We start from the raw sequence: 18,635 nt of genomic DNA, 5'->3' as shown, positions 1-18,635 counted from the left end.
CCACATGGGACATCCACAACATCAGAATCTTAATTTCACATGACAGTTCTCTACCCTTTGAGCAAACCGAGAAAGTAGTAGGAGAAGAATAGTGCCATCTTCCACCTGGACCTGTTACTGAAGCAAAATGGAAACATCTGCTTTGATACTATGTTTGAAAGAGGAATTTACCACAGAACGACAAAAATAAGCAAACATTTAGACTTGGGAAAAACACATTTCGTCCTAAAATGAGTCTCCTTGTTGACTACAGAGCTTACTGTCATTTCCTCCACAACCTGATTTCACTCTTAGTCTGCTCCTAGCACCTGTTCTTCCCATAGCTACTGTTCTCTCCAACTCAAATTTAGTTTTACATTCTTATGCCTTGCCTCAGCTCTTGCCCACACTCTTACCTGTTCCATGCCAAAAGAGTTGGAAAGGAAGTTCACTAATTCACTGAAGTAGTCATTCCTCCTTAGAGTTTTAATAGTAGTTAAGAATTCTGAAAAACAGGGTCCAACTGTTTTTCCTAAATTTCATCCTAGTTCACCACATTTTTCTCCAATAATTTGAATACTTGTTAAACTATGGTAATGAAATTGAATTTCCTTGAATTCCAGGCAAACAAGTTTACTTCCCAAGTCTGTTGTGTAAAACTGAATGCCACATGTCAGATGAAGGAAGAGGATTTTATACATTAATGAGTTCTAGATAAAAACAGTAACTAATTTAATTCAGTATTTCAATCTGAATTTCAAAATCATCATCATTAATTTCTTCTTTAAAAACCCTTCCAATCTGAAACTGAGTAATGCATATTAAGGGACAGCAATCGTAGAAATTTAAGTGAATCTGAAAGTACAAAAAGACCTTCACTCAAAGAAGCACCAAGTTCTGAGGAGAAAAAATAAGCACTTTTCTCCTCTTTAGGTGGCACTGAATACTGAAGCAGAAACCAAATGCTGAAGACAGAGCTTTTAAAGATAGAAATCACTCTAAATGACTAGCTCATTTCTTGATCAAATTTCTTCTTCCCTCTCATAAACAGTACTGTAGAGGCAATGACAATGTAGGAAGATACTGTTATATCTACACAGCAACCAGCTAAGCTTCATGAAATCTGAAATACGTTATTGATAAGATGTTCTTGAGCTGGTGAAATTACTCTGGAATCCAAAAATCACTAAAGAGAAATGGAAAAAGCTCTTGTCATTAACTAGCTCGTAAGTGAAAAACGCAGTCTATTTCAGACAAAAAGAACACTAGTACTTGTGAGAAGACAAAACAACATGTTCAAGGAAAAAAAAAAACTGCCCAAAATTATGAAATGCTTGCTACATACCTGCAGAAACAGGAGAACCCAAAATAGGTCCAACGTTGCTGGGAGGAGGCAGAGCTGATGGAAATCTCATTTGTGCTTCTCCACCATACCTAAAGTTTGCAAAACCAAAAATTCTCAACATGTCATACACAGCCCATTCAATTTTCATGCCTTTGAGAATTAACAGCAATTCTGGGGTTCTTCTAAAATGGGAAATAAAAATCCCAGAACAGTTTTTAAAATAAATTTACCAATTCCTAAGCCAGGCTTAAGCTCTAGCATCTTTCAAAGTTTGTTTCTACAGGGAAGTGGAAAGAAGGGCACAGTTGAGATGACCCATGGTTGTCTTTTTATCATCCACAAGTAATTTCTATTAATCTCTATCCTATCGTGTTACATGAACGCTTTGCTATGTCTTGTCTTGCTAACTCCAGAGTTACAATCCACACTTTGCCTCAGATTTTGTGACTTAATTTAATGAAGAACAACTATTCACAACCTACTGAAAACAGCTTACTGACTTTTAACACCTGCACAAGTTTTGGCAAGGAACTAGTAAGTTTTTGGGTACACAACACTCCAAGCTGCACATTTTACCATCACTCTCAACTGCTGTATCCTACCAAGAATTCTTTTCTTTCCCTGTAGGACAGCCAAGAGACCCACAATATAGGGTCACAAGAACCTCCTGAGGTTCAACAAGACCAAGTCCAAGGTGCTGCACCTGGGTCAGGGCACTGCCCTACAAAGCAGACTGGGGAAAAAGAACTCATTTGAGGGCAGTCCTGTAGAGAAACACTTAGGGGTTCTCATGGATGAAGAGCTGGAAATAAACCAACAGTCTGCCCAAAAAGCCAACGCTATTCTGGGCTGCATCAATAGAGGAGTGCTCAGGTGATTCTCCCCTTCCACTCTGTTCTTGTGATACCCCACATGCACACCCTCACTGCATCCAGCTCTGGGGTCCTCACTTCAAGAAAGACTTTGGACCCTCTGGAGCAGGTCCATATGAGGCCATGAAGACCATGAGGGTGTGGGAGCAGCTCTGCTGTGAAGACAGATTTAGAGCTCAGCCTGTTCAGATGGGAGAGAAGACTCTTGGGGAGACCTTCTAGCACCTTCCACGACCTAAAGGGTGTCTTAGAAAAATCAAGGAAAAACAACTTTTTACAAGAGCAGACAGTGATAGGACAAGAGAGAATGGTTTTAAACTAAAAGATCAAAGAGATTCAGGCAGGTACTAGGAAAAATTTCTTTACTGTGAGGTAGGTGACGCACCGGAAGAGGCTGGCCAGACAGCAAGGATATTCCATTCATTAAAGTATTCAAGGCCAGGATGGATGGGGCCTTAAGCAACATTATCTAGTGGATAGTATACCTGCCCAAGGCAGAAGGGTTGAAACAATGCGATCTTTAAGGTCCCTTGCAACCCAAGCAATTTTGTGACTCTGTATACACCAACTTCTTTAAGGCAGCTAATGAAAATGCACATATTTGCACCATACCAAGGATATGCAGCACTTAAGATACATGGGTTAGAATTTAATCCTCCAGAATGGAAGCTCATAATTCATCACTCAAATTGTACTGGAAAAAACATATCAAACTAAACAGCAACAACCACAGCCAAAGTAACCAACCAACGAAAAAAAAGAGCCATAAAACCCAAAAACACCACCACATCACCAAAACCATCAACACTTATAACCAAAAGTCACCAGGCCCTGAACTGGCAGCAGGTTAAAAAGCCCGTACACATGTTTAGTGACCATAGTGATCCTGAGCATAACATTCAGAATGACAGACAGAATTAAAACTTACCTGAAGAATGCTCGAGTAGCCCAGGCAGATACTTCTCTATCACATGCAGCATTAGAACAGGCCAAAATAAGGCAAGTGGCACAGGCCTGATCCTCCTATAGCATATTACAATGTTAGCGTGGTGTCTTATATCAAGTTGATAAGAAATGTATAGAAGTTATATTCCTCAATAACTAAAATGGTAAATACTTTCTGCATTATTTTATTTAGAAGTCAGGGAAATCAGCTCTTCTGAATTATAGACACAAAGTGAATCCTAGCAAGTTACTCCACTGTATTAGGTAAGATTTTGCTATACAGTTTTTGCAAACTCAGTGCTACTACCGGTAGGGAACAATGCCTGATATTTAAATATGACTAAGATTCATGCAATTTCTACAAACACAAAAACATAAATTACAATTGTGTTTGAAGAAAAAACATTTGTAAAAATCAGTGTTTGCATATTCTAGTAAGCTGTTACAATAGCAATTATGTCCTTTCCAAGCACAAGAGATTACAAAGAACACTCACTACAGATGCTACACAACACTTGTCATATTAAAATTGTAATCCACAATAAACATGCTTCTGCTTGTTTCTTGTTTATCTTAAGCTGCTAATAAAAAAGAATACCCAGATCAAGTACACACATTTCTGGCCTTCAAAACATAAAAACCCCTTGCAGTGGTAGGAATTCAACTTTTTTATAAACTCTTCCTCTCCTGCTCTCAGAACTTCTTTCTAAACTAAGAAATGCAATACACTTCTACATAAAAGACATAGGAATTTCAGGGAAAGGGAATTACACATTTGCTTATAGATATCATAAAATGAGAATTTATTTCTCTATATGATATAGCTTTATGTAGACTAAAGAAAAATCTACCAATCACTTTAATTAAACATTGACCAGAAGGTCGCAGCAACAATGAAAAGGTAAGAAGTCTTCCATTTTTCTTAACACAGGAAAAGCTCTTACCTGATGCAACTTGAAAAATCTCTCAATCTCCTCTCCATCTCCACCTGTATTGCTGACAAGCAGATGCCGCAGCTGATCAACAGGTCTGAGTTTATGAAACATAACACTTCCCTAAAAGTAAGGCAAAGCAAGTTAGGCTAAAGTTGTCTTCTGTTTCATCACAACACAGCCATCTCCATGACATTTATCTTTGGCATTCTGAGTCTTCCTCCACTGCACCACTGGATAAAAACATACCTGGTGTCCAAAGCCCAGTTCCCAATCACTAGTGAATCAAGGAAAGGCAGGCAAGTACAGCAATGGTTACAAACTGTCCATAAACTGAGTTAATTTTGCTATTCTTAGCCTAACACGAAGCACAGAATTACATTCTGCATATGCAAGTATATGCAGAAAAGAAAGGCTTTGTGTATCTTGCAAATCCTGAAAACTGTTTGAAAGAAAAAATGCTTGAAGAATTCAAGACATGGTAAGACTTCACATTAACCACCTTCCCTGCATTCAAGCTAACTACTGAAAAGGGCCCAATTAATGCCATTAACAAAACTGTTGCTATTAAAGAAATGCAGCTTGCAGGTCTAGAGTTTGCAAGACATTAATATTTGAACACTATTTGAAATAGCCAATTGGTCAAGATATTGAGCGCCAAAAATATTGCTAAATATAATCAGAAAAATAGGCAAGTTCACTTTCTTTCCTTTTTTTTTCTTTCTTTCTTTTATTTTTTCTTTCTTATTGTTTCTTAAAACCCTCTCAGAAAACCTTTTCTGGGACCTTTTCTATGACAAATAGGAAATTACTTTTTCAAATTTCAATTACCAACAATATTTACTTAAACTATTTTTCAGGGCAGACAGTGACTGCTTCAATTTCACATAACCAAGAGCATAACCAAGGCTAAAGGAACTTCCCAGATTTGTATCTGCAAGGATTTCTGGAAAGCAATAAAAACTATTAATACACTGTATAAAAGAAGGTGATCTACAACCTTTGAGTAAATTTAAAATAGGTACAAATAGGTCCAGCAGTCTTCTTCCTGATTCCTTTTCATGTTCCAAATATAATCCTTAAAGCATGTCTAAAATGAATCATGTACAGTTTTAGATGAAAAGTCCAATTTCATACTTAATTCTTCTGGTAACCTAAGTCAAGAAAAGTAATACTCACTTGGGCTGAAAGCAGAACAAACTTCTTAGGTGGCAGCATGTGTTGTTGCACAACAACAGGTGAATCAGTTATGGGAATAATGTCTTTATTTAGTGGTGTTACAATCTTCTGAACTTTAAATTCATCAATAGCAGAAAGAGCCCAGGAATGTCCATCAACACGGGTCGTCATCTGAAAAACAGATAGATATTATCCACAGTTTGGTAGCAGAAATGGGTTTTGTACTTCCATGGTAATGTTTCACTATTTACCATTTAAAATTACACAGAACAGAATCTGCTCTTCACACAAGACAACACAACAAAAATAAGTTCTTGTACTGTCTAACAAAGTTACTACCAAATTTACAGCTATATATACACTGCTGCTTTTAGGAGAAAGGGAACGATATATTGCTTCTTCTGGGGGACCGGGATATTGTTTCATATTTAAATGTAAGACAATTTCCAAAGTGAGGCTGCTACAATATAAACAGCAACCATCTACTAACCACATCAGAACTAAACATCGTAGGCATCCTGAATTTAAAAGATTTCTTTAAAAAACAAAAAAAAAAGGTGCAATTGAATTAAAAAGGTTTGCAAGACCTTTGCAGTTGGCTGCAATACTTCAAATATAACTCAGGAAGAGACATATACTAGTGAAGACATTCCAGAAAATGATGTATGCTAACCAGAAAGAATTGCTGCTCAAGAACAGGCTGCAGTTTTGTTTGGGAAATCTAGCTGTTGCTGTCAGATGCCTTGGGAAAAAAGAGGTTGGCTCTTGGGATATTCATGTCTAAGTTTTTGTGGGAAGGATCTAAAACAACTATAAAGTTCCTTTCTAAGTTATTACACAGCAGATTAATCAAAACCTGACTCTGAAGCTTTTAACTTACATAGTCCCTTCATTCACTCCAACTCTGCTATTTCTTCAGTAACACTATTTTTGACATGCCACTCCTTCACCTCAGCAGAAGACTTGAAACATCTTTCAGAGATGAAATGTATGTTTTCCCTGAACGGACACATAAGGCAACTAACCCTCTTCAAACTTCTCATACAAACCTACTTACATAACAATCAGGAAAATGGAAGTCAGAAACCATCTCACCATGAAATAATGAAGACATTAATCATGTGTGGATTTTAATGAAGACATGGCATGTACATTTAAATAAGTTTCTAGCATCTACATTTTAAATCTAAATTTTACCAAATTTTATACTGATCAACACCATTATGGACTGAGGGCCATGTTTTTCTGTGCTTGTGCACAATATGCAGCATTGCTAAAAGTATTCTCAAATATATTAATTAGAAATCAAGTCTTAGAAGTTAAGGCAATTGCTTTTGACATAAAGGTTGCATCAAGGTAGAAGAGTACACTTGAACTAGGGATCCCTACTAAAGAAAGGCTCATTCAGCTTTGTAGAGCTTCCAAACTTCTCATGAAATTTTCACCTACTTATCACCTACTTATTTCTTGCAGACAGTATGATTCAGGCATCTGTTATTAGGAAAGAAAACACAATACCTATATTTCATCAAAATCATAAAGAAGTCTGCTTTATACCTGGGTTTCCATCATTGGTTTTTGAAAAGGGAAAGAATCATGATTGACACACCACAGGATGTCATTATCTTCATTTTCTGAAGCTGCCATCAGCAGGACCCCTAGCAAGAATAGCAATAGCAAGTCCGTATCAGAAGCAATCACCGTGCATTAAATACAAGCTCATTAATTCATTCCTAAGTTAGCAAAACTCAATCTTTAAGTCATTATCATACAATCTGAACAGCAACTAATATCTCCTGGATTTGTATGTCAAATGGTATTTCAAAAGGTCACTTTTAACACCATTTGCCATCTAAAAGGTAAAATAGATGTTTATAGGGATCAAAGTAATAGTGACTGTCACACACAAAAAATAATCTCATTTGAGCCATGTTCCACTGCCTACCTTTGCTATAAAGAGCTCTGTGAACCTTTGCAGGCTTCTCTACATTCGAAGAAGCTGAAAATCCAGGTGGCAAACGGACATGGACCAAGGTTAACATGGAAGGACGAGCTGTTGGATGCTTAAATTGTGATGTACTAAAATACAGTCGGACACCTGAACAAAAGATAAGAAAGGTCACAAATTGTGCAGATACCATTTATCAGTTTAAGTAGAGTGGAATTAGCATTGCTGTTTTACCTGCATGCGTGATTGCTAGTAGTTGACAGTCTATGGATTCAGAATTTTCAATCACTGCTATTTGAATAATAGGCTTAAATACAGAACGATCAATTGTTCTGAAAAATAAAACAAAAAACCCAATACACTTTCAATCCAAAGAAACATGCAAATTCTTCAAAATTGTATTGTCAAACTATGGGTCTTATAGGAAGCCTCTTACATTTTAACTGTCATGAACATACCTGGCAATGCTCCCTGCAGCAGAAACTATAGCATTTTGTGAAAGAGAAGTAACTCTGGTCATTCCTTGACCATCTTGCCCCAGATCATAAACCTGCAATTCAATAACACAGCTTAGTGATTTATGAATGAATTAATAAATTCAGCCTCACTAAACAAGAAGTAACTCAAGCTGTATTTTTATTTCGTACTCATGCTTATATATAATTGAGGCTACTCTTTCCTCAGAAAAGAAGTTTTTCAAATCTTCAACACACACATTGCTACAAAAAGATAAAAACAAGTAAGGACCTGACATAGCTACAGAGAATTCTCAGGTATTGAGGTAAACTTACAGAGGTATCTGTACATTATTACATACATTAATAACAGACCAAAGAGTCATACGAAGTCACATACTTGCAAGACTCCTTTTTCTGAGCGGGTGTACAAGATATTTCGAGAGTTGTCAATGGCAATTTGAACGACAGGATCTGGAGGAAGAGGAAAAAAAGGGAGAACCAGCACATCAACACTGGACTTGGGAAAGCAAGTTTAGGACAGAATGTCTATAAAATAATGAATTGTATGTGCACAAAAACTGCACTTTCATACAGGACTGCTGCTGTAAGTGATTCAAAACAGCAATCAACTAACACAACTGCTAGTAAACAAACAACAAAAAAAATCCCAGAGGAAAAAAAAACTGTAATTTCAAAATCATTTTTCAATAAACAGCAAAAGAAGGTAAGATTAGTCACCTATACATTTTCCACATTCATGGTGATACCACTAAGCACCTATTAATTTTGCGCTGCATATCACTCACTTTAGTTAGAAATGTCAAAGAAATGTCAATTTTATCTGGCTTTGCTATCTACATCCTGAACACACTCTATCTCGATTTTACAGAATCACTAGGTTGGAAGAGACCTTCAAGATCATTGAGTCCAAATCATGCCCTAACACCTCAACTAAACCATGGCACTGAGTGCTACATCCACTCTTTTTTTAAACACATCCAGGAATTGTGACTCCACCATCTCCTTGGGCAGACCATTCCAGGACTTTATCACTCTTTCCATAAAAAACTTTCTCCTAATATCCAACCTACATTCCCTTTGGTGCAGCTTAAGACTGTGTCCGCTGAGTCTGCCAGTTGCTGCCTGGAGAAAGAGACCAACCCCCACCTGACTACAGCCATCTTTCAGGAAGTTGTAGAGGGTGATAAGGTCACCTCTGAGTTTCCTTTTCTCCAGGCTGAACACCCCCAGCTCCCTCAATCGTTCCTCACAGGGTTTGTGTTCCAAGCCCCTCACCAGCCTTGTTGCCCTCCTCTGGCCACACTCAAGAGTCTCACTGTCCTCCCCAAACTGAGGGCCCAGACCTGGACACAGCACTCAAGGCGTGGCCTCACCAGTGCAGAGTACAGAGAGAGAATGACCTCCCTGCTCCTGCTGGCCACACTGTTCCTGACACAGGCCAGGATGCCATTGGCCTTCTTGGTCACCAGGGCACACTGCTGGCTCATGTCCAGGCAGCTGTTGACCAGCACCCCCAGGTCCCTTTCCCCTGGGCACTGTCCAGTCACACTGTCCCCAGCCTATAGCATTGCAGGGGGTTATTGCGGCTACAATGCAGGACTCAGCATTTGGACTTATTAAACTTCATCCTATTGGACTCTGCCCATCCATCCAACCATTCCAGGTCTCTCTGCAGAGTCCTCCTACCTTTCAACAGATCAATACATGCTCCCAGCTTAGAGTCATCTGCAAATTTACTGATGAAAGGCTCAATACTCTCATCTATGTCATCAATAAAAATATTGAACAGGACTGGCCCGGGCACAGACCCCTGAGGGATACCACTGGTGACTGGCCACCAGCTGGATGCAGCACCATTCACCACCACCCTCTGGGCCTGACCATCCAGCCAGTCTGAACTCAGCAAAGAGTGCTCCTGTCCAAGCCGTGGGTTGCAGCTTTTCCAGGAGTGTGCTGTGGGAGACAGTGTCAAAGGCCTTGCTGAAGTCCAAATAGACAACATCCACAGCCTTTCCTGCATCTACCAGGCAGGTCATCTGGTCATAAAAAGAGACCAGGTTGGTCAAACACAATCTGCCTCTCCTAAACCCAGGCTGGCTGGGTCTGATACCCTGGCAATCCCTTAAGTGCTGCATGATCACACTCAATATAAACTGCTCCATCACCTTACCAGCTACTGAGATAAGGCCAACTGGCCTATAATTACCAGGATCCTCCTTCCCACCATTTTTGTGAATAGGCATCACATTGGCCAGCTTCCAGTCATCTAGAACCTTTGCGCAATTCTTCTATAATAATGAACCACTGCAAGTATTATTGACAATAACCAAGTACTCTGAGTAAAATATCCAGACGGACTTCTTGGTAACATTATTTAAAAGGTTACCTTAAATTATTGGCTAAAAAGAACTTTGATATCAGTACTTACCATCCTCTGAGAATGTGAACTGTAGCAACGAAGGAATAAGAAAAGACAGCGCACTCTTTGAATGATTAATTTTTCTACAGCGCTGGCTAAACCAGCCTGCTTCAGCCTACAATTTAAAACAAATACAGCATTGAAAGAAAAAGCAAAACAAAAATCGAACTAGGAGCAATATTAAAAGTCATTCTAAGTAAAGTAAAGATCTAACTGCAAACTTTGATTTAATTGCACAAGTATGTGTTATTGAATGGAAAGAAAATAGTGATATTTAAAGAAAAATTTTGCATTAAAAAAGTCTGCAGATAATGCAACTTGAATTTTTAAAGTTCACCAAAACTGCACTGCTATTCCCCTCATAAATACTATTTCTTCAAAGAAAATGCATCTACCCTAAGCTGTTGAGCAACCAAGACATGCAACACAAGTACAGAAGAAAAGAGACTGCAAACTTGACGTGTTTTAGAACTATTATTGCTGAGATCCCACAACAGTGAAACAATGAAAAAAGCCTGTGTGTCAAAACAACAGTCACCTGGTATGCTACTTCATATAAGCAGCCATCTTTTCCTGCCAGGAAGATCCTGCCATTATCAGTGGATGTGATTGCCAGGATGTAGGTGTTGTCAGTAGGGAGCGAATACAGAGGATCTGGTAGCAGCTGCATTCCTCCAGACATGCTGTCATTGAGTGATCCAGTACCTTCAGTAAACAAAAAAGAACATAAATCCTCTTTGGTTTTTAAGCTGTTTTAATAAATACTACAGGTCTGTGATCAGAAACACTTCAGAAACCAGAAAAAATTACAGAAAAATTCATAGTTATGAAAATATTCTCTAATAGCTTTTGTCCAATGTGAACTGCAGAGTAATAAATCCATTCTATGCAGGCTTCCAAGGAAGGAAACACAATGTTTTTCATTTCTATAGACTGTTCTCTCCTCTAAATCACATGAAGTCCAAAACACAGGTTTCTACTTGTTTTCTCTTTCACATTGACACATTATTTAAAAAAAAAAAAGTAGTATGGTTCTTTCACTTTTGCCAAACAATTTTTTCTCTCAGTATATATAGCATAAAAACATACTATCAGGTTCTCAATTTTTGTGGTTGGAATACAAATGCCAACAAAGTTAATGAACTCTATTCACAGTTTCAAGATTCATGCACCTATCTTTTCTCCCTCTCCAACACGCTGTTTAATTAACAGGAGCGCCTTTTTGAAAAGCTTTTTTTACATTAAATAGGTGAGTAACAAAACTCAACACTTCTCATGGAGTGCATGATCCAGCAAGTGCACACACCATAAATTATCTCCCCTGCTTGTAACATGATTTAAAGGTTTAAAAACTAGCAAGGCACTTAGCACATAGGGTTTTTACATTTTTTTGAATGACTACTAATAAAACTGCCATGTGTAAATACACATGGGAATTAACACACTGGGAACAGAGGAGAAGAGAGTATTACCTGATTGTATATTAGAACAATGAAGCCCTAAAATCACAATATCCACAGGAGTAGCCAGAACAAGTAAGTGTCGTACATGAGGCTGGAAGATACCTAAATAAAAACAGAAAATTTTAGTTTGCACCCTGCTTCTCTGATCACAATGATGTAAGCAAATAAATCCATTGGAAAGCCACATCAACTGATTAGACTCAACAGTCACATGTTAACCCTAATGATCTGTGGAATTCTAGAATTAGAAAGGAGCATCAGCCAGCAGCTCAACTTCCACTTCATGAAATACAGGACCTTCACAACAGCATTTCTCCTACCAACATGCTTCTTTTAAACTCAACTCATTTGCCAATTCAGCTTTGACCTTAATGTTATCTTAGCAGTAGATACTGAAACAACTGGGAGGGCTAGAAACCAGAATATCATGGAAATTATCACTTGAATATGTAAATTTATAAACAGTACAAATGTTAAAGCATGATGTGGCAAAAAAATGCAAGCTTATCAGTGAAAATAATTGTTAAACTATACATTATTTTGACTCATAATTCATTTTTAATGTTTCTAAAATCAAAACAAACCCATATAGTCTGTGTGTACATATATATATATATATATATATATATATATATATATATATATATATATATATATATATAAACAAACCACAGATTTACACATATCATAGAATCATTAAGGCTGAGAAAGACCTCCAGGACCACTGAATCCAACCTTGAGACTGTATACTACCATGTCAACTAAACCATAAGCACCAAGTGCCACATCTATGCATTAAATACATATGCATGTTAATATTGATTCATATATAAAACCCAAAACAATATTCTGGCTTTTATATTACCCTACACTGCATTATTTTTATAAAATACAAATGCATATATACATAAAGACTGAAAAAATACACAGTAGGTTCAGTACTGTCCAATTCTAATCTCTTCATAGTATTCCTTACCTGCCTTTGGCTTTACAAGGCCCACTGCAAGAATAGTTTCACTGAGGCCATCAAAATAAGCCAGATCTCCTCTGTAAATAAATACACAAAAAACTGCATGAAATTTGTCATTTAACATCACATAATAACAAAGTAAAAAAAACCCAATGTATATTTTAAAATTATTAATGCTTTTGCAACATTCTGAAGCCATCTACATCTTTCACTTCCAGTGAAAGCAGGTCATCTGGGTTGCTTGAAGCTCCTACAGTTGATTTTCAAAGCAAATCCAACTGCAGCATTTTGTATTTTCAGATTTAGTTAATTCAGGCTGTCAACTCTGAATTATATAATGAAGCCTCTGCAATACTGATTAACATCAAGAGAGGGAAATCTCATGAGATTTTTTTTCCCCCATGAAAATTATCTGATGCAAAAATTCCCAACCTCTTCCCCACTATCTACCACTAACCCCATGCAGCGCTCTTTTCTATGGGGAATGTATTTCATACGCTCTAACACAATGTAAATGTATAGAGAGTAGCTATTCTAAACTTTGGGTTTTTTTAGTAAATGCAACAATATGTACAAAGCAATTCTTACTACACGAATGCCTACTATGTGGGCAAATAAAGATGCAAACATACAAACTGTAAACGGATCAATGCCATTTCAAAATGTATTGAACTTCTTTTCAGTTTTATGCATCCATAAAATAAGCAAGGATGGAGAGTTTCAATTACAATACTTCAAAATATTAATGCCCTATTACTAACCATTGTGGCAATGACTTGCACATGCATCTCAGTACTTACTAAATCTACCTAAAAAAGTTAGGCAATTAGAGGCATTTTTATCTACTTTTTCAGCACAAGCAAAGCCCTTACATAAGAAGAGCAGTAACTTTAGGATATTAGATATGTCTGACCCAAAGCAAATACATTTTCCTTTCTCTCACCTGTGGATGATTTGGCAGCAATATTACCAACTCTTACAGATCATTATACACTTACTGTTCAAAAGTTTCAGTAAAACCTAAAAGGAATTAAGATCAGTTAAACTGAACAGCACACCTCCATGCTTCCAGTAAACAATCTCCCACTGCTCCAGTTGCTTGCTTCTGGTATAATACCAACAGAACAACAACAGGAATGCATTCTCTACATACCCATCCTCATAGTTCCACATAAAGATGTCACTGTCAATGGTCAGCCAAGCTCTGCTTATCTCTGGAAATACTCCCATCATACAATTGCACTGCATATCTGAAGCATTGCTGATGTAAGGATTAAGTGCATTTTGGATAGCAACGGCAAAATCCTCTTCAAAGCATTTAAAAAAAATAATTAAAATACAGTATTACACAAACTGCATACTTCTATTCTTCATTTAGAAACCAATTCCACCAACTCTACGCAAATGCACCTTGTTACCATTTAGAGTGTTACTAAGAGAACCTGAACAACATTGAAGTTTTTTGCTGGGAGTCTGGCAAAAAGATTGGGGAAGAAAAACATGGAGAAAAGCTATTTCTAATATTACTTCTCACACAATTTGTTTACATAAGGACATTTGTTTACATAAGGATACGTCCAAACTGCTCCACTAGCTCTGGTGGAAGTGGGACTCGGCGGACTGAGGTGATTTCTGGAAGATTGGGTATTGACAGCAAACCTGGTCCTTGTAAGGGATAATCCATATCTGACATGCCAGACACAGTAGGGCTACCTACAAGTAAGAACAAAAGAAAAACAAAATAAAATGCCTTGATGCTGCAGAGACTTTAAACATGTAAGTATCACAACAAACCACAAACAATAAATCTAAGTCTCAAATGAGATAAGAGCAAACAGATTTGCAAACAAACTCTTATAATAACTCACCTGGACTCCAGCCAACTCTTTATCCCCTTTTTTCTGATACCCTGCAGTGCTTTTTTCATTGTATGGCCAGAAATTCACATGAAAAAGCCAGAAGCATACTCCTTCACCTAGAAAGGCTGCCTGTACTCCCAGGACCGACTTAAAACACCTATATATATTCACTGTTTTATGTGCCGTGTATCCACGACGCTGCCAGAGCAGCTACACTGTGGCCATGCCATCACTGCACAGCAGAACGCAGATGCTCTTTGTTTACATCCAGCCTCCTCTGGATATATAAGACTAGAACGCCTCTTCGGAGCCCACTCTGCCAGCCAGTCAGCACTACGAAGAAGGAAATGCTACCTCCACGTGTTAAGAAGAACAAAACGAATTTTTGGTGGGAGGAAGTACATCTTATACCGTAAGCGTGGCACAAAGCTGAAGACAAGAAAGTCAAGCTTAAGAGAGCTTTCCAGGCTGCGTACAACTTAGGCATGGTGGCGGGCACATGGCTACCATAAGAGCATTCTGCACGGGACTTCCCAACAGCAAGAATAGAAAATTAGAGCCGTTTCCGTCACCTTTCAGAGGGACAGAGGGCACCTGAAGCGCAGCCCTCCTGCCCTCCTCACATCCACAACTCTCCCTCGCGCACTGAAGCGGACACGGCACGGCCCCACCCCACACCACGATCGAGACTCCTCCTCACACCCGGCCCCAGCCCCCGAGCGGGGCCCACAGACCGCCCGCGTGTCCAGCCGGGCCCTGCCGGCCGAGGCCGCCCCGCGGCGGGGCCTGGGACCACAGGGACCCCGGGCGGGCGCTCCCCACTCACCTGGCGCCGGCACCGCCAGCAGCTCCGACAAGTCCGGGTAGCAGCGGTCGTCCTGGATCTGCCGGTCGATGATGCGGCCGGCGATCTCCAGCGCCTCCTGCGCAGCGGGCGCGGTCGGGCTCGTGGCGGCTGGCATCGCGACGGAGGCGACACGGCGATGGCGGGGCCGCGCTCTCGCACCGCTCCACCGCCCGCCCAATCCCGGCAGGCCCCGCGCGCCAGGCCGCTTCCGGCGGCGGGAAACGGGGAGCGGAAGGGAAGGGAAGGGAAGGGTTGGCACAGGAGGCGGGCAGCGCCTCCGGGGAGGGAAGGTGGTCGCTGCCAGAGAGGATAAGTGGAAGAGCCGACTGTGAAAAATGCATGTATTTTATGATTGGCTTTTCGCAAATATTAAAATGAATATTATATGTGTTGTGTTAGAAAGTAATGCTGTATTCTCTTAAGTACTGTGTTAAATATAGTTTTAGGTTATAAAAAAAAATGTTAAAATAGAAACTATGCTATGTAGGATACTTTTTTTTAACGAAAGGACTTGCAGCGAGATAGCAGCCACAGGACGCCTAAATCTTTCAGAGAAAAAGAATTTATTGCCTTCTTACCAGAAGAAACTAACTTCTTCCTACCTCAAAGGCGGTGTTAGGATTCAGAGGAGGAAGTTTACGATGACCGGACAGAATTCTGTATTTGAATGGAATTTATGCATCATGTATGAAGGGTATGAATATACAACAGGCTATTGTTTTTAAGGGTTAATCCTTTGTTAACGGGTGTCCTTTTTCGGGCTCATACTGCACAGAAAAAGGTACCCAGATGTCCGTAATTCTTTGTATTTATTGTCTCATATTGTCCTAATTCAAATTGTCCAAATTATTATTACTCTAATTGTATTACTATTTTTATAACCATTTTATTACTATAAAACTTTTAAAATTTTAAAAACAAGTGATTGGCGTTTTTCACACCAACCAAGAGGTGACCTCATTAATGTGCTTAAATATCTAAAGAGGGGGGAAGGGGTGCCAAGAGGATGAACCCAGCTCTGCTCGGTGGTGTTGAGCAAGAGGGGAAAAAGCAATGGGCAGAAACTGATGCACAGGAAGTTCCACCTGAGCATGAGGAAGAACTTCTTTCTTGTGCAGTGCCCGAGCACTGGAACAGATTGCCCAGGGAGGCTGTGGCGTTCCATGACTGGAAATACCCCATTTGTTTGGACACAATCCTGTGCCATGTGCTCTGGGATGGCCCTGCTTAATCAGGGAGGCCGGACCAGATGACCCACAGTGGTCTCTCCAGCCTGACCCATCACAGCTGTGATATGCTCGAACAGGCTGGCTGGAGCTGCTGCATCACTGGCCTCCTCAGGACCACCTGAGGGACAGGAGTGATCTGCTCTGCAGCCCCTCAAAGGCACAGGGTGACCCCAAGAAGAGCAGTGGGAAGCGGCTCCTGTCCTCTAGGGGAGCCCTGGGCAGCTCCCTGACTGCTCCGCAGGCACAATAGCTCTGGTTGGGACCCTGGTGACAGCCAGGCAAAGACAGGGTCTAGCATCACACATATATCATATATATGCTGGATCAGTCAAAGGTTGCACCCGTCCATCTGAGAGATCTTTTCCAACATAAATAATTCAGTGGTTGTTTGTGGCCAGCCTGGTGGGGTACTGTGGAATGACAGTATAGCTCAGATTGATAGAGACATGCAGATTTGGAAAAAAAATCCAAGAGAGACAAGCAGCTCCTGGAAACGGTTCAGCAAAGACAGTAGTAGTATACTACCACTACTGTTGTATTAATTGTTCTCATGCAAGAAAATAAAAAAATTCATGTATATAATTTAGATGTGATATATATTAATAATTATATATACTAATAGAATATAAGACTTATCATTTATAAATATTATAAATATTTTATAAAATATTTATAATTTATAAAATATTTCTAAATACAAATATTTATATTATTCATTTATTATTTATATTTATTAATAATATGAATAAATAATAGAATGTAATAATGATAATATTATAATATTAGGGATCTGGAACATCTCGCTTACAAGGAAAGCCTGTGAGAACCGGACCTGTCTCAGTCTGGAGCAGACTGAAAGGGGATTTTATTCGTGTATATAAATATCTCAAAAGCAGGTGCCAAGAGGACAGTGCCAGATTCTTTTCAGTGGTGCACAGTGATAGGATGAGGTGCAATGGCCATAAACTAAACCACAAGAAATTCCAGCTCAACATGAAGATGAACTTCTTTGCATTGAGAGTGGCAGAGCATGGGAACAGAATGCCAGGGAGGTTGTGGAGTCTCCCTCTCCGGAAACATTCAAACCCTATCTGAATATGTAACCTGCTTCAGGTGACCCTGCCTTGGCAAAGGGCTTGGACTAGATGACCTCAAGAGGTCCCTCCCAGCCCAAACAGTCCTGTAATTCTGTGATTTTGTGTGCATTGATACAAGCTAAAACCAATCTTACATCAGGCTCCTCCAGACTGAAGCCCCTCAAGATCTGAATACCGGTTTGAGTCAAACTTTGCAATTTTTTTTTCGGTTGTTCATCTGTAACTGGCTAGACAGTAATGATTGTGCAGTTGCATTGTGAACATTGTACACTTGGCTAATCTTTTGTTTGGAGGAAAATAGAAGACAATCCCAAGGTGAATGGGCTGGCTGCACAAAAACCACAAGAACTGAAGTCAGCAGGACTGAGCAGTAACTGGGGGAAATGTAATTCCAGGAGTGAGTGATCATGTCCCATTAGCCATCCACTCAAAAGAGATGCCAGACTCATCTAGAAGAGCAGCACCTGCACTAATAACCACGAGAAATGAGATATACAACCAGCAAATAGTGGTTTGTGTAGTAGGTAATAAAGTTATGTAATTTGTAGCTGATCAGTGTTGATACCTTTGTTTGTTAAAATGTATAAACAGTGTGAAGCTCTGATTATCAGGAGGCCCCCTCCCTACTCTGCACAAGCAAGAATAAAGAAATAGAAATACAAGAATAGAAATGCCTTGCTTAAGTGTGCAACTGCTTACTGGGTAACAAGCCTATGTTCAGGACAACATGGGGACTCCCAAGGCACACACAGTGCCTCAGTTCAGAGCTGAGGTAAAAGCAGAGTAAATAGCCTTTGCATGGCACTGGCCTCATGTGGCTGCTGTTTTGCTGGGGTGACACATCAGTGTGACTGTATCAGGTTTTTATCTTAACAAGGCTGAGGTTTTCTTAAGTGATCTGTCTGCTCTGAACAGCATTGGCATTCACAAAATGCCACAGGATATTTTTGGACTGGGAGAAAATTGGGTTTCCAGAGAGGTTTGATTTGTAAGTGATATTTGCTGCCTAGATTGTGCTGACTCTCTGCTCCTCAAATGGTCCAGCATCCATTCTGGAAAGCTTCACTTATGG

General features: G+C 39.5%; 1 protein-coding gene across 1 annotated transcript in view; it reads right to left on the bottom strand.

Annotated features, from left to right (window-relative positions):
* NUP155 (nucleoporin 155) overlaps nucleotides 1-15,431 on the bottom strand; it is a 30,370-nt gene extending 14,939 nt beyond the window's left edge. The window contains exons 1-16 of the mRNA XM_030968592.1: nucleotides 15,217-15,431; nucleotides 14,107-14,244; nucleotides 13,685-13,781; nucleotides 12,538-12,608; nucleotides 11,571-11,663; nucleotides 10,637-10,803; nucleotides 10,108-10,213; nucleotides 8,056-8,129; nucleotides 7,659-7,750; nucleotides 7,435-7,532; nucleotides 7,198-7,350; nucleotides 6,810-6,910; nucleotides 5,253-5,423; nucleotides 4,086-4,196; nucleotides 3,125-3,219; nucleotides 1,325-1,413 (exon numbers count right to left, since the gene is read on the bottom strand). Of these exons, the coding sequence (XP_030824452.1) occupies nucleotides 1,325-1,413; nucleotides 3,125-3,219; nucleotides 4,086-4,196; nucleotides 5,253-5,423; nucleotides 6,810-6,910; nucleotides 7,198-7,350; nucleotides 7,435-7,532; nucleotides 7,659-7,750; nucleotides 8,056-8,129; nucleotides 10,108-10,213; nucleotides 10,637-10,803; nucleotides 11,571-11,663; nucleotides 12,538-12,608; nucleotides 13,685-13,781; nucleotides 14,107-14,244; nucleotides 15,217-15,352 (1,792 nt within the window). The 5' untranslated portion in view covers nucleotides 15,353-15,431. The remainder of the gene's footprint in view (nucleotides 1-1,324; nucleotides 1,414-3,124; nucleotides 3,220-4,085; nucleotides 4,197-5,252; nucleotides 5,424-6,809; nucleotides 6,911-7,197; nucleotides 7,351-7,434; nucleotides 7,533-7,658; nucleotides 7,751-8,055; nucleotides 8,130-10,107; nucleotides 10,214-10,636; nucleotides 10,804-11,570; nucleotides 11,664-12,537; nucleotides 12,609-13,684; nucleotides 13,782-14,106; nucleotides 14,245-15,216) is intronic.
* Nucleotides 15,432-18,635: the final 3,204 nt, after the last annotated feature.

Source organism: Camarhynchus parvulus, chromosome Z (assembly GCF_901933205.1).
Source record: "Camarhynchus parvulus chromosome Z, STF_HiC, whole genome shotgun sequence".
In the NCBI taxonomy this organism is placed as follows: domain Eukaryota; kingdom Metazoa; phylum Chordata; class Aves; order Passeriformes; family Thraupidae; genus Camarhynchus; species Camarhynchus parvulus.
The sequence above is the reverse complement of the archived record's forward strand: the minus strand, read 5'-3'. Positions and strand labels throughout refer to the sequence as shown.